The sequence below is a fragment of the Carettochelys insculpta genome, chromosome 5, assembly GCF_033958435.1.
Source record: "Carettochelys insculpta isolate YL-2023 chromosome 5, ASM3395843v1, whole genome shotgun sequence".
In the NCBI taxonomy this organism is placed as follows: Eukaryota; Metazoa; Chordata; order Testudines; family Carettochelyidae; genus Carettochelys; species Carettochelys insculpta.
The window spans coordinates 96,346,927-96,362,128 of NC_134141.1; the positions used below are offsets into that span (position 1 = coordinate 96,346,927).

General features: G+C 44.5%; 1 protein-coding gene across 1 annotated transcript in view; it reads right to left on the reverse strand.

Moving 5' to 3' along the window:
• Window positions 1-15,202, reverse strand: part of DDX4 (DEAD-box helicase 4) — a 100,656-nt gene that overhangs the window by 81,179 nt on the left and 4,275 nt on the right. The window contains exon 2 of the mRNA XM_074995563.1: window positions 3,255-3,342. Coding sequence (XP_074851664.1) covers window positions 3,255-3,326 — 72 coding nt within the window. The 5' untranslated portion in view covers window positions 3,327-3,342. The remainder of the gene's footprint in view (window positions 1-3,254; window positions 3,343-15,202) is intronic.

The following is a 15,202-nucleotide window of genomic DNA, read 5'->3' on the forward strand; positions in this document are numbered from 1 at the left end:
ACTTTAGATGAGGAATGTTATGCTTCATCTTCTCTAGTTCTGCTGGAGATCATCATGGAAGCACAGTAGATCCCAGTTACACAGAGGCTGCATTCCTCACAACCCCTCAAAACAAGCTTCCGCAAGTCAGGGAAGAGTGGAACCAGGAAGCAACTTGATGCACAGCTCCCTTGAGTTTGCAGGAGCCAGGAAGCTGACCAGCCCACCACAGCTGGTCAGTTTCCTGGCTCCCAGAGTGACAGCAGCCCTGTCTACACTTACAAAAAATTCTGAAATGGCCACGCTCTGACGATAGGAACAAGGGGATTTCAATGCTGGCAGGGTCCCTTTGAAAAGGACCCCCTTATGCAGATGACCCGCGGATGAGCAAACCGCAGCACTTGAGAAGTGCCAAGGCTAGCAGCATGCTAATGAGGCCCTGAATATTCATTTCAGTGCCTTATTAGTATTCTTCAATTTGGCTACGTGCATGGCCATTTTGAAGTTTCTGAATTGTAGACATAGCCAGGGAGTGGGGAAACCAGGTGGTAGCCTGGTTGCCCACTCCCTGCCACGTTGGGAGGCAGGCGCTGATTCTCCCCGGCTTCCCCCAGCTGCAGCAGTCTGCCCGCCCACCTGGTTTCCCCCAGCCAGGGAAGCCTGGCAGGCAGACAGCCACTGAGCACCTTTGAGTTTTGTTTAACTCACAGACTACGTCTACGCTAGCCCAAAACTTCAAAATGGCCATGCAAATGGCCATTTCGAAGCTGACTAATGAAGTGCTGAAATACATATTCAGCACCTCATTAGAATGCTGGCAGCAGCAGCACTTCGAAATTGACACGGCTTGCTGCCACAGGGCTCCTCCATACAGGGGTCCTTTTCAAAAAGGACCCTGGCAACTTGAAAAATCCCCTTATTCCTCTGTGCCGTTAGGAATAAGGGGACTTCAAAGTTGCCGGGGTCCTTTCGAAAAGGACCCGTGTGGACAAGCTGCGTCAATTTGGAAGTGCTGCGGCTGCCAGCATTCTAATGAGGCGCTGAATATGTATTTCAGCGCTTCATTAGTCAACTTCGAAATGGCCATTTCGAAGTTTTGGGCTAATGTAGACATGGCTACATTAATGCAAGTTAAACACAACCTGAAGTTGCACATTTCGAGAGTTTACTGTATGTTCATAGTACTCTCTAACAATTGAATTAAAACCAGATGCTAACATTTAACACATTTTAAACCCAATATTCAGGTACATTGGTTTGCCTTAGGCAAACAGAAGAAGTCTAACCAAAAATATAATTGATCTCTAACATTCATGCTTGATTTCTGTGATGTCACGGTTGGCTGCACGTCCATTGTGAATTCTCAAATTCAACCACTTATCAAGCACTGGTGCAGTTCCTCTAACATAAGCCTCTTCTAGCTTTGCCACCGCTACTTGCAGCATTGGGGATTTTTGTTTTCTTTTTTAACATCATGGATTGATTTAAATCAATTCAATGTAAATTAGATTTTAATGACCGATTTATATTAGCAGGCAGGACAGCTTGATTGAAAGCATCCATATTAAATGTTGTTTCACCTCCTTTGTATTTTCAGTTATTGTTTGAGAAAAACTGATTAGTCAATAACCATTTTAAATGTGTTGACTAGCAACTAATTATAGCCTTTGCACAAAATGTGTTCTGGTTAGCAAAACATAACACATTAAATCTCCGCACCTTTAATCACATAGCTTCATGTACACTTATGCAGAATCTTAGCTTTTGTACCATGTTATTTAATATGGAGATATACCTATCTTCAGAGATCACTGAATTCAGATCCCTACCCTCACAACAGGACCAACCCTCAGGTTTTTTTTCTGTTTTTTTGTTTTTTGTTTTTTTTTTTAAAAAAAGTCTATTTGTCCCAGATCCCTAAAAGGTCCCCTCAAGGACTGAACTCTCAAGCCTGGGTTTAGCATGCTAACACTCAAACCACTGAGCTATCCCTTACCCCATAACATACAATTGTGAATGAAGCACTCATTTATCTATTTTATTTTTACTTATGATTTGTGCTCTCATATATTTGGTTGGAAACTGACAGTATTTGAATGCTGGAAATAAATCAATCAATCTACCTTTAATGTACCAGATACCTTAAAACGCAATGTGTGTTGATTTTTAAGTAACTGATTTATTACATCAAGGACATATTAGATGTAATGAACTGAACTGTTTCTATTCATCATGTCATTCAAGATTTTAGAGCTAGTAGACCTTATCCTGCTAGTAGATCTTACCCTATCTGCTTTGTTTTTAATCCATAGATTGAAATATGGGGAAAAAAATCTGTGTCTTGTCTCCTTTATCAACAAAGCAACTAAAATAACTGCATAACTGAAATGAAGAAAATATTATCTAGCCTGCTGAAAAGACTACTGCTGTCAAAAATTGATTTAACACTTCACCAGCTTAGAAGCTTGACCTTTAAAACTCCCGCAACAAATTTTCTGCTTAAAGATATTTTTAACATAAACTTAGTTTAGTAGATTAAAATAAGGCCTAAACACAATTTACCACAATTTAAATCACATTTTAAAATTGATATAAAAACATTTTAAAAATATGATTTTAACCATCTACTTTATCCTTCCTGTTTGTCAGCCATATCTAACCCTTCTCAAACAGACATAGGGCTGACTACTAAAGCAAAAATAAACAAATGAATGTCAAATTACTACTTGGGGAATTATGCGTTACTGTGCAATATAGCATTTTACAGAAATTAACGTTGCACTGGCAGAATTGCTTCTCTCCTCCTCCAAACAGGTTCCATAACTTTTGGCCACCACTAGGGATTGCTGGACCTGGCAGAGCCCAACTACCAAAGAGAAGTTACAGTTCCCAGCACACCCTGGAGGAGGGAGGCAATTGCGTGCACGAAACTCCATGAAAGCCTAGAACCCTGCACCAAGCTCTCTCTCTCCCCTTTCTCTGATCCACTCTGAGAGAACAGGAGGATACATGCTTCACAGAAATCACAAGCAACACTAAAGACTAGAAAGTCTTCTCCTACTAACACACACTCTGGAAATGCAAACAAGATGGTCCTTTATCCCGCGGTAAAATCTTGGCCTGTAACAGTGAGCTACCACCCCTATCACTGCGGGGAAAGGGAGAAGGGGGCGTGCTGATCACCTCCCACCCCGGTTTAGGTTTAAAAAGGCGCAGGACGTGCTGAAATATAACTGGGCCCAGCCCAGCTCTGCCCCCATTTCATGGCCTCCTACCAAGAGCTGGAAGTTTGGTACGAAGGGTGCCGCCCGGCCCTGGATTTCGGTGTCCCAGTCCTCGTCTCCCATACCGCAGCCTCTGGATCTGCACGGAGGGGAGACAAGACCTCGTTAGCGGCGGCCAGGGGAAGCCACACCGGCCAAGCAGAGCTGCCTGCGAGCTCCCCGATCCGAATTGGGAGGAGAGGCGCTTGTAAAGCCCAGACCCTCCAACCCGGGGATCCCCCGTCCCGGCCGCCCACTGCTCCAAGCTCCTCGCTCCCTCCTTCCTGGAGTCCTACAAGCTGCTGAGCGGTTTGCCGCCGTCCACCCAGCGCCCTTCCGAGGGGCTTCCCACCCAAACACCGCCCGCTCCCGTCGGCCAGCGCTAGGCAGGGAAGCCATCGACCCCGGGCGGGCGGGGAGAGCAGGCTGCAGCCGGCGCGTTCCGTTCCGTCTCGTTTCGTTTCACCGCCTCACGCGCCACAAAGGCCGCACGCACCACTACAACGAGGCCTCTTCCACTCAAAAGCCGCAGCACGTGCAGCCACTTACCAACCGCCGCGCAGCCGCCCGTCGCTGGATCACGTGTCAGACCCACCCACCAATGGGCGCGCGGCAGCCGTAGAGCCCTGAGCTGCGAGGGGGCGTGAGTTGTTCTCCGGCGGAGCACGTGGCGCTGGCTGCAAGTTTGGCTGAGGCAGCTGTGCGCCGCTGGCGGGAGGGCTCTGGGCGCTTAGTGGGACTCTGTGACCTTAGGCACGGGGTCCGGGGAGGACCTCAGGGGCGGTGAGCGTTCTTGTGGGTCACCCCTTGGGGTGCTGTTAGCGTTGGGCCCCGGAGTCCCAGTCAGTGCAAACTCCCACTGTGCTAGGCGCTGTCCAAAGCACGGAGCAAACAGACTGCCCCGGCACTCCTTGTCCGGTATGTCATTATACCGTGGCCAGGTTGGAGGCAGCCATTGTTTAATTCGGTTTTTTAGCGAGAAGGAGAAATTCCATGTGCAAGATTTCTGGGTATATGTGTCAATATATAAGATGAAGAAGAGTAGCAGTACAGGGGAGTGCGAGCTTGTCCAATGTACAGGTTGCTTGTCAGTGCACAGGGTACATAAGAAAGCTAATCCTTGTCACGCATGAATAAAGGACTGGATTAATAGATGGTCTCAGATCTTGCTCACTAAATTAGATCCCATTTAAAACTGGGGGGAGGAGGCAGTAGCCAAGCCTATCAGATAACTTTTAGCCCACTAGTTTAAGCACTCACCTAGGATGCACAAGACACAGGTTCACTTCCTGCCTCTGCCTAAAATGAAATCTTGAGAGGAGCATTAATCATTGAGCTATTGGATAATTCTGCTTCAGGCTCTGCCAAACCAGCAAGCTACAGAGTCTTTCTCTCTTTAGCCCAATGAGATTAAGTATCCACACTGAAACAAAGAAAGACGTTAGCCTGCCTGCTGGTTAGGGCATGGACCTAAGAGGTAGACTCAGGATACCATGCCCCTTTTCTAAACACCTTTTAATTAGTCACACACCATGGAATAGCTTCAGCAAAATGTTCTTGAGGTAGGTGGTAAGAGTATGCTCTTGAGATATGGGATTTAAATAGAATTCTTTCTCACCCTCAGAAGAATTGGATATGGCTCTTCAACAACCTGTGTGAGTACCCTGAGTATGAGGCTAAAAGTAAAAAGATGGGTAGTGCGTTCCACGCCCCTTTGTTTTCAGTTTAAAACATTTTACCAAAAACCATTTCCAGGTTTTACAAAAAGTATTTTTTCTGATTTTGACCCTAATGTATCATTCAAATATATAAAAATAAATTGCTTTATTGGGAAAATGATACATTGCATGAGAGATATGCATTATGCTAATAGTAGTCTGTGCGTATATGCAAAGCTATATGTTGAAGTAAGACTGTATTAATCCAGAAGATTCACACGGTAAACAGGCAGACATGCACACCTTAATGTACTGACAAATCTCACACCCATCATGTACATATTTAAGATCTAACACACTAAATGGGGAAGAAAACAAAAATCTCATATCAGAATATGTTTCAGAAGACCAGGAAGTATTCAAAAGTTTTTAAAACACAAAAATAGGATTATGTTGAGTTTATGCACTGTAAATAGTGTGGCCCACTTATTAACTGTAAATATTGATAGGCTAATGTTGATATCAACATCTACAGCAATAAACTTTTTCAGAAGAAAAGCTTTATTGGGGAATTACAGATACATTGTTTTCTTACTCTCAATTAGTAGTGTGTTGAGTTTTGTTTTAGTACTGCAGCAAACCACTCTGAGAAACAGCAGACAAAGCATTCTACTGACTATTTTTCCTGTCTTTCTGTCTACCAAAATAAACACTGATATTTACCCAGAAAATTTAAATTTTTGCACTGATTTTCAGCTTTCTCTGTTGTAGTAATAACCACTAATATATTCAGAGGAAAAATTAAATAAAACTGAAAATGAAGAGCTCTATGCATCCTCCAGCTATTTTGCATGGAGCAGGGCAGGTGCCTAAATCGTTCCCACAAAAAAAAAGAGTTAGACAGGAGACTTCAGGAAACGGTTTCCTGTTTCTGGTTCACTAAGCAAAGATAGGTGCCTCCCTGAAGCCTAGATTTAGGTACCCATCTCCCATAGGCTAATTTAGGCAACACCTTACTTGGCATGCTCACTGTTGTGGATTGCATTCTGCAGTACATATTTATTTCCATTTGTTGAACATAGAGCCTAGGAGTCTACCTTAGGTTTTCTGGATTGCAGCACTGTGTCTGTGATTTTCTAGAAACCTACAAGTTAGGTACACAACACTCAGCGTGCTAGGACAGCTTTATACCAATTCATAGAATACTAGAACTGGAATGGAATTCCAGATGTCATCAAATCCAGTCCCTTGCCCTCACAGCAGGATCTAACGCCACCGATAATCCCTAACAGTTTTTTGTCCAACCTGCTCTTAAATATCTCCAATGACGGAGATTCCACAACCTCCTTAAGCAATTTATTCTAGTAATTAACTAAGGTTACCATATCTGAACTTTTAAGAAAGAGGACCCCCCAGAGAGGGAAAGTATCTATATCAGTGTATACCAACTCACATTGTATTAATGTACGCTACACACACACACACACATATTAATAGAGAGTGAGTTGGTATACACTGATATTGATATAAATCCACTCCTTGGGTGTCCTCTTTTTGTGAAAAATCAAATATGGTAGCCCTAGCTTAACACACACCCCTCCAACAGGAAGATTTTCAGTGCAGAGGAGAGTGGAAGAATTACTTCTTCCATATTGCACACAACACTCCTGTTAATGCGTCCCAGAATCATGTCCCCCACCCTGTTTTTTTTAGCAACAGTGTAACACTGTTGACCCATGCTTAGCTTGTGTTTGACTAGGGCCCCTAGATCCCTTTCTGTAGTACTTCTTCCTAGACAGTCACTTCCCATTTCATATACTGAAACTGATTGTCCCTTCCTAAGTGGCGTCTGTATGGAGCTAGAAAAATAAAGTGGGGAGCAACTGAGGGAACAGAATTCACTTGAGAACTATCAGCCCTGACAATTGTAAAAGAAGATCCCTTTACAAGCTGACTTCACCAATTGTGTCAATATGTTGTGGCCACAATGGGGGACACAATCTATTGAGCAGGCACCAACTCAGATTAGCACCTACAAACATTTTGAGATAAATTATACTAATTGCTGCATCCCCAGTTGATTGAAGCACTCTGTGCTTGGATGCTTTCCAGTTGATTAGGGGAGAGCAATTGAAGTAGATTACTCTAATATAGACAATGTTCTGTAATCAGACAAAAAGACAACCAACATCTTAGTGAAGACAAGTCAGGTTGTTGTTTTGCCTCAGTTTAGCTGGTCAGTGTAGTTAGCTAGTTGACACAAACTGGTTTACAAAGTATAAAGTATAACTACACTATGCCTGATCTACCATAGAAATTTCCCTGTGTCTTCTTTTGGGGGTGGCGGGGGGAGCAACTTAAAAGCTATAAACATATGCAGTTATGTTGGAGGGGCACCAGCATTCCCTTCTTCCCAACTTTGTCAGGAGCCATTTGCTGTGGAAAAACTTCTGTGAACAATGGGATGGAGTTTGCACTGAACAATTATTCTTTTCTTTAGTTTTCAGTGCCTCAGTTGTACAAATAAGTATATGTATATTTTACACATGAGAATGAAGATATATGCAGTTTATTACAATGGACTAGTTAACACTATCTGCTGGCACTGCTTTGAGGCTTTAATAAGGAGTTCTCTCCCTTCCATTCATTGGAATTTCACAAATAAACAAAACATTTATAAAATTTAAACATGTGCATGTCTTCTGTTTGTTGATAGAGCAATCAAATCTTCCCCTCAGTGATTTATTTGTTGTAAAGCAGGTCAGCAAAAACTTTCATGTATCTCACATTATTAGAAGAGTTAAAGGGTTACTCCTGGGGAAATTCTACTTAAGGAATGGAAGGCATTCAGTGATGGTCTTCAGCTGACTTTTGAAACTGCCTCCTCCGCCTAAAGAAGATACACATAAAATCTGAAAACAAAGATGATGATAGGCCACAGAAAAGACCAGCTCTGTTTTGAAGGATTTTACAGGGAATAAGGACTAGGCTGAGAATATCGACCTGTAACAATCTCTTAGTATAGTAGGCTATTTCTACTTTGCAGTTTTTTTCAACATTACATATTTCAGTGTTCTAATGTCTAAATAAGGAACATTGGAAAACTGCACTCACACACTCAGTTCACAGGAGAGCGATGCACAAGGAGCCTTGACATGTGTCCATAATTGCTGTTCTTTGTTCACACACATTCCTTTTCCACCTTGAAATGGGGATGGAATTGGCAAAAGTCATTTATAGAGCTGGAGTAATTATTTCAATGGAAAAGCCCCCTTTTCTTGAATTATCCTGTTTGGGTGTGTGAACACTGTGCAGTGAGGAGGAGGAGTGCTTGGAAAAAAAGGAGTTTTCAGGAAAAAAATAACCCACTTTAGAATAGCCCTTAGGATTACCTGATGTACTTTGCTTATTTTGCTTAGTAACTTGCTTTGATCTGTCATCACTTGCAGTTACTTAAATCCTACTTTCTTTTTAGGTAGGCATCCTTCAGTCTGCATAGACTATGGATCGCGCCCTTTAAAGTTTCAATTGAGGACTTCATTTACAGCGTCTATTGTGACTATAAAGACCCACACGAGAGTGACAGTCCTTGCTGCATCTCTTGCAGATGTGGTGGGTGTCTGGCAAGTCCTTAGTGTGCTATCTGTGTGCTTGCTTCTCTTCTGCTACCTGTCTGATCCTCATCTCGCCCTTCTGAAGGCCCTTGTGTAACCCCTGCCTCCATCTGCTGCGGTCGTCTGCTAGTTCTTCCCAGTTGTCCAGCTCGATGTCTACCTCTCTGAGGTCTCTCTTGCAGACATCTTTGTAGCGCTACTGGGGGTGTCCGGGAGGTCTTTTGCCAGAGGCTAGCTCACCATACAGGATGTCTTTTGGAATCCTTCCATCATTCATCCTGTGGACGTGGCCAAGCCAGCAGAGTCGACGCTGCCTGAGAAGGGTGTGCATAGTTGGATTCCAGCTTGCTCGAGGACGGCGGTGTTGGTCACTCTGTCCTTCCATGATATTCCAAGGATTCGCCTGAGGCAGCGCAAGTGGAAGACGTTCAGCCTCTTTTCCTGGCGGGCATACAGGGTCCAAGTCTCGCTGCCATAAAGGAGGGTGCTGAGGATCCAGGCTCTGTAGACTTGCATTTTGGTGTGAGTGTACAGCTTGTTGTTATTCCACACTCTCTTGCTGAGTCTGGACAGAGTTGTGGCCGCTTTTCCGATCCTCCTATTTAGCTCAGTGTCCAACGACAGGGTGTCAGTGATGGTGGACCCGAGATAAATGAACTCGTGCACAACCTCTAACGTATAGTTGTCAGTGCTGATTGATGGGGATTCAGCAACATCCTGACCAAGTACGTTCGTCTTCTTTAGGCTGATGGTAAGCCCAAAGTCCTTGCACACTTTGGAGAACTGATCCAGCAGTTTTTGAAGCTGGTCTTCTGTGTGAGACACTACAGCAGCATCGTCTGCGAACAGCATGTCTCTGATGAGGACTTCTCACACCTTAGACTTAGCTTTCAGCCTTGCAAGGTTAAACAGTTTCCCATCAGATCTTGTGTGCAGCAAGATGCCCTCAGTTGAAGATCCAAAGGCATGCTTCAGGAGGAGTGTGAAGAAGATCCCGAACAACGTTGCAGCAAGCACGCATCCTTGTTTGACGCCGCTCCTGATTCTGAAAGCATCCGATAATGCGCCGTCATATTGGATGGTTCCTCTCATGTCTTCATGGAACGACTGGATCATCTTGAGTACCTGTGGAGGACAGCCTATCTTGTGGAGCAGTTTGAACAGACCATCCCTGCTGACCAAGTCAAAAGCCTTGGTCAAGTCGATGAAGGCTATGTAGAGTGGCTTTCTCTGCTCCCTGCACTTCTCCTGCAGCTGCCTTAGAGAGAAGACCATGTCAACGGTAGACCTCTCTGTGTAGAATCCGCACTGCGATTCGGGGTACACCCTCTCAGCAATCTTCTGGAGTCTGCCAAGGATGACACGAGTGAACAGTTTACCAGTGACGCTTAGGAGGGAGATTCCACGGTAGTTGTTGCAGTCGCTTCTGTCTCCTTTGTTCTGATAGAACGTTACAATGTTAGCGTCGCGCATATCCTGTGGAACCTCACCCTCTTTCCAGCACAGGCACAGTAGCTCATGTAGGGGTTCCAGGAGTGTGTCCGCGGCACATTTGATTACCTCTGGTGGTATACCATCCTGACCGGGGCCTTTCCTGCTGCAGTGCTGTCAATGGCTCTCTTCAGTTCATCCATAGTCAGTTCTTGATCCAGTTCGTCCATTACTGGTAGGAGCTCGATGGCATCGAGGGCTGCGTCAACCACAGCGTTCTCGCATGAGTACAGCTCGGAGTAGTGCTCAACCCAGCGCTCCCTCTGTTTGGCTTTGTCAGCAATGACTTCACCAGATTTGGATTTCAGAGGTGCAATCTTGTTCTGGGTGGGTCCTAATGCCTTCTTCATACACTCGTACATTCCTCTGAGATTACCAAAGTCGGCACAGGTCTGGATGCTGCTGCATAGCTGGAGCCAGTGGTTGTTGGCACAGCACCTGGCTGTCTGCTGTACTGTTCTTCTGGCCTCTCTAAGCGCTTGCTGGGTACTCTGGCTCGGTGAGCGTTTGTACTCCAGGAGTGCAGCACGCTTCTTTTCAATGACTGGAATCATCTCATCATAGTTAGCTTCGAACCAGTCATTCATGTTTCTAGCTCTTCTTCCAAACACCGACAAGGCCGTTTTGTAAACTGTATCCCTCAGATGTTGCCATTTGGATGTCGCATCGGCGCCCCCAGGGCCGCTGCGCAGATTTTCCTGGAGGGTCTCTCTGAACTTTTCAGCTTTCTCCGAGTTTGCCGTCTTTCTGGCGTCAATGAAGGGCCTTCCAGCAGGTTTAGAGCGGTACAGCTTCTTGGGTCTCAGCTTGAGCTTGGAGCAAACTAGCGAGTGATCTGTATCACAGTCAGCACTATGATAGCTGCGTGTCAGAAGGATGTTTTTGAGGTTATTACGCCTAGTGATGACCACATCTAGTTGATGCCAGTGCTTCGAGCGTGGGTGTCTCCACGACACTCTGTGCTGTGGCTTCGTTCGGAAGAATGTGTTTGTGATGCACAGATTGTGGTACGTGCACAGTTCAAGGAGACGCTGTCCATTGTCATTCATTTTTCCCACACCGAAGTGTCCTAAGCAGGAAGGCCATGAGGCCCAATCAGCTCCAACTCTTGCATTGAAGTCACCCAAGATGTACAGTTGTTCACGAGCAGGTATTTGCGCTACAGCAGCACTAAGCACGTCATAGAACTTGTCTTTCACTTCTGGTGTGGTGTACAGGGTTGGAGCATAAGCGCTGATCAGGTGGACAGGACCGGCGCAAGTTTGAAGCGTGATCTGAAGAAGTCTTTCTGATCCGCCCATGACTAAATCCACCATTTGTAGAAGGGTGTTTCTGACTGCAAAGCCAACACCATGCTCTCTGGGTTCTTCTTGGGCTTTACCCTGCCAGAAAAAGGTGTAGTCCTTTTCCTTTAGAGATCCTGAATCGGCGAGTCGCGTCTCTTGCAGTGCAGCGATATCAACTCTGAGCCTCTTCAGTTCCTCGTTGATGACAGCAGTCTTGCGGGTGTCACTGATGGCCTGAAGATCTTCAGTCAAGCCAGTCAGCATGGTCCACACATTCCAGCAAGCAAGCTTGAATTGTTGATGTTTCTCATTTCTTGTTGATTTTCTTATTGGTTTGCCTGGTGCCCAAATTTCAGTCACTTGTCAGGTTCAGGAACCTTAAGCCTCACGCACCCGGCGAGGCAGGTGAACTGTGGTGGGACAGTACCCTATTGGCTGGGGGCTGCCCAGCTTGAGGTGGGCGGTGACTGTCCAGTGAGATGCGAGGATCTCTCCCACTGTCGAAGGCAACCCCTGGCGCTCATTCTCTACGCCAGTCGAACAAGAGCTTATAACTGGTATCTGTTGCCTCCTGTGTTGACGCAACGCTGTTCAGCGATGCCGGAGTACCTCTCCTACCTTCTATACTTAATAAAAACACTGTTGTTTATTATCAAACCGAGCCTAAATAATTGTTGTGGGGGTGGGAGCAACGCCCGTGTAGATCTCTCACTTATAAAGAAAGCAAACTCTATGAGCTTTCTCTGTAAAATTTTTATACACAGTAACATGGATTTATTTGCGGTTTTGGTCCCTTTGGATGGCTGTGTTATTAGGTGATGTCAAGTCCCTATAATTGAGCCCTCCCAGATCTGAGCTGTTTCAGCATTTGTGTTACTATACGGGAAGGCTTTTACTCCAATTCTGTGTCTTTGCTGAGCAATACTAGAGCTTCTGGCGGAGCAGGACAGGGTGGTCAAATGCTTCATGAGACAGGTAGGCAAGCTCAGTGCTTTGATCAGTACCCCAGGAGACAGCCTGAAGGGGACCTCTGTGATTGAACCAGTCATACTATGCATTCCTTTGCATTCAGTTTTTATGAATATATTAGAATATGGCATTTATCGTACCTCATTAATTGTGTGGCTACCAAGATCAAGAAATTTATAAAATAAATCAGAGCTAAATAATATATTTCTTATTCCCTTTTGATATTATAAATGTTTATACTTTATATTCAGAATGGTTTTTCTGTGCTGCTTGATTTGATATATCTCTGACTATGAATAACTTGTATAAAACAAGACATTTATATACATGTAAGAACATATGCACATGCTGCTTTTGCACTTAAGGGCAATGAATGACAGCATGCTAGGATCCAAAACAGCTCAATCTGCTCCCCGTTAAATTACACAAAAATAAAAACTGTGCACATAATATTTTAAAATGTTTCTAAATTCTGCATATTTTATTTGTCCCAGTACAATAATACAAGTAACACAAGTTTCAATTATTGTTGGTAATTTAGTTCAAAATACCTGTTGGCAAATATGTCTGTTTCAGCAGACAACAAAAGGACTCACTCAGCCACCAAACTGTTTTTATGCCCCATCTCAGCCCAGTTCCCCTGGTATCATGCTGCTCTGCATCCCATCCCTACATGGTTCTACACTTCCATTCCCATTCAGCCCCAGCCCTAGTCTGTCCTCCCCTGCTAGCCCTTATGAGTCCCTAGCTCCTACCCAGGCCCCATAGGTGTCAAGTTCTTCTCTACCTGGGGAATATGTGACCCCCCTTCCACCGAGCTCTCCCCCCTAGCCTCTTCCCTGCTCCTCTGCCCCAGCCAGACCCCTCCACTGAGCCCCTACCCCAAAATCCTCCACCCCAGGCCTCTTCCCTTCCCCAAGCCTTCATAGTCCCCGCTCATCCCCATCCCTCCCTCCCCTCTGCATTTCATAGAATGGCTGTTCCACAGCATGCAAGAACTGTTGGGAGAGGGAAGGAGTTGATCAACAGGGCACCAGATAGCAGGAGGGACAGGGGCGTGGGGGTGAAAGGAGTTTGGCTGCTGGTGGGTGCTAAGCACTCACTGTTTTTTTTCCCCATGGGTTCTCCAGGACCTCTACGAAGTTAACAGCTGTGCCTGTCCTGAGGAACTCTAGGAAGAAGCTAGGCTCTTTCTCTTCAGCTATCAGAGCGCTGCTGCTCTGTTCTACTGCCACAGAGCCTCTGGTGGTTGAAAGGTGGAACTGCAGAAACTTTCCAGCCCAAGGTTTTTTCTGCCAACACATAAGTGCACATGCACAGTGGTGCAGAATTTCCTCAGGAATAATTCCTGAAATGCTCCTTTGCAAGAGTTTACAGCATGATGTCCTAAGACTCTGTATCAGAGTGCAAGAGTTTTGTTTAGTCACTCATCCACCCTAACATCAGGGTTTATAACAGAGCTGCAGAATTCATTTTGCTAACTCAGCCGGATGGATATCAGATGTAGTAGACCTTGTTACCTTCAGTACAAGAAAAAAAAAACAGCTTTGTGTTTTGTTTTGTTTTTTATTACTCTAAAGGTATTCTGAAAAACTTTTGTTAACCATACACACTTGAGGAATATCAAGTCTGGTCTTCCTTTCTGGAAGATTGCTGGGGATATAAGAGATGATTATTCTAATCTTAAAAGAGAGGGTGAGACCTGGTCTGTGGTAGAAAGTTAGGTTAGGTTAGGGGTCTGCAACCTGTGCCTCTGGAGCCACACATGGCTCTTTAAGGACTTCTTTGTGACGCTCAATGCTATAATTGCAAAGTAAAACAACAAATAAAAAACCCCTCCTGATTATTTTTTGTATCTCAGTGAATGACTAAAAAAAAAAATTAACAATGAACAACTCGTATCTAAATAGCAAATTATGTGATCTCAGGAAGTTGGATAACTTCCCCTTTAATATGTGCAGTGCATTGTGGGATGTATATGTGCACTGTTCTTAAAACAGGGGTTACAGAAAGTATGGGTTGACACTATTTATTAAGGACTGTCTCAGATTCACATGCATTGTGGCTCATGAATTATTTTTTTTACCAAATTTGAAAAATATGGTTTTTTGCTCTTTTGGTTGCAGACCTCTGGTCAAGGCTGTGAAAAATACATAGCCCTACATAGCTTACATAAACCAGCCTAACACCTTTTCTTCCATTGAATTATTCTGGTCTCTGAGGGAGGTAGATCACCTACACTGAAATGCATCAGCTGTGGTGTTAGACAAACACAGAGTGCAGAATCCCTCAAGTGTTCATTACAAGAGATGTGAAATTGTGTTAACAAAACAAGCAACAGCTTGATGAATTAAAAACCCAGCCAAGCAGAAAAAAATTCGACAAAAACGTTTCATTCACCTTGTTCCCTGTTGTTTGCAGCTACATATTAATCAGTCTTAGCTCAACCCATTAAAGAAAATAATAATGAAAAAAAAACATGATAGAAGCAGATAGGGTTTTCCTCTCAGCTGGTTTCTTTTCTGCCCTTGCCTGTTCTACCTCTTCTCCTTCAGGAATACGGAGGCGGGTTGGAAGTACTTGAATGCCATGCTGGCTCCAATAAAATGTGCTGAAGTACCCTCCCGGTGTTTTAATGTGACTCAGTCACTGATGATCAGGCTCAGTTGCACTGATCAGGGAGTGCAAAGGAGACAAAATTCATCAATAGCTGTTCAGCTGGGAATTCTTCCAGTTGTCCTCAGGCTACTTTAATCCCTGCCAGGATGGTGGCTTGACCAGGTGTGAATTAAGTAGCATGGTTCCATTTGCCTCCCAACAACTGCACCAAGTAGATCTTGATGCAGGAAAAATGTGACCCATGAACAGCAGCTTTTCTCTAAATAACATGTTACAAAATACTAAAAGTTAGCATACTTTAGGAAAAAGCATTGCAACTCTGA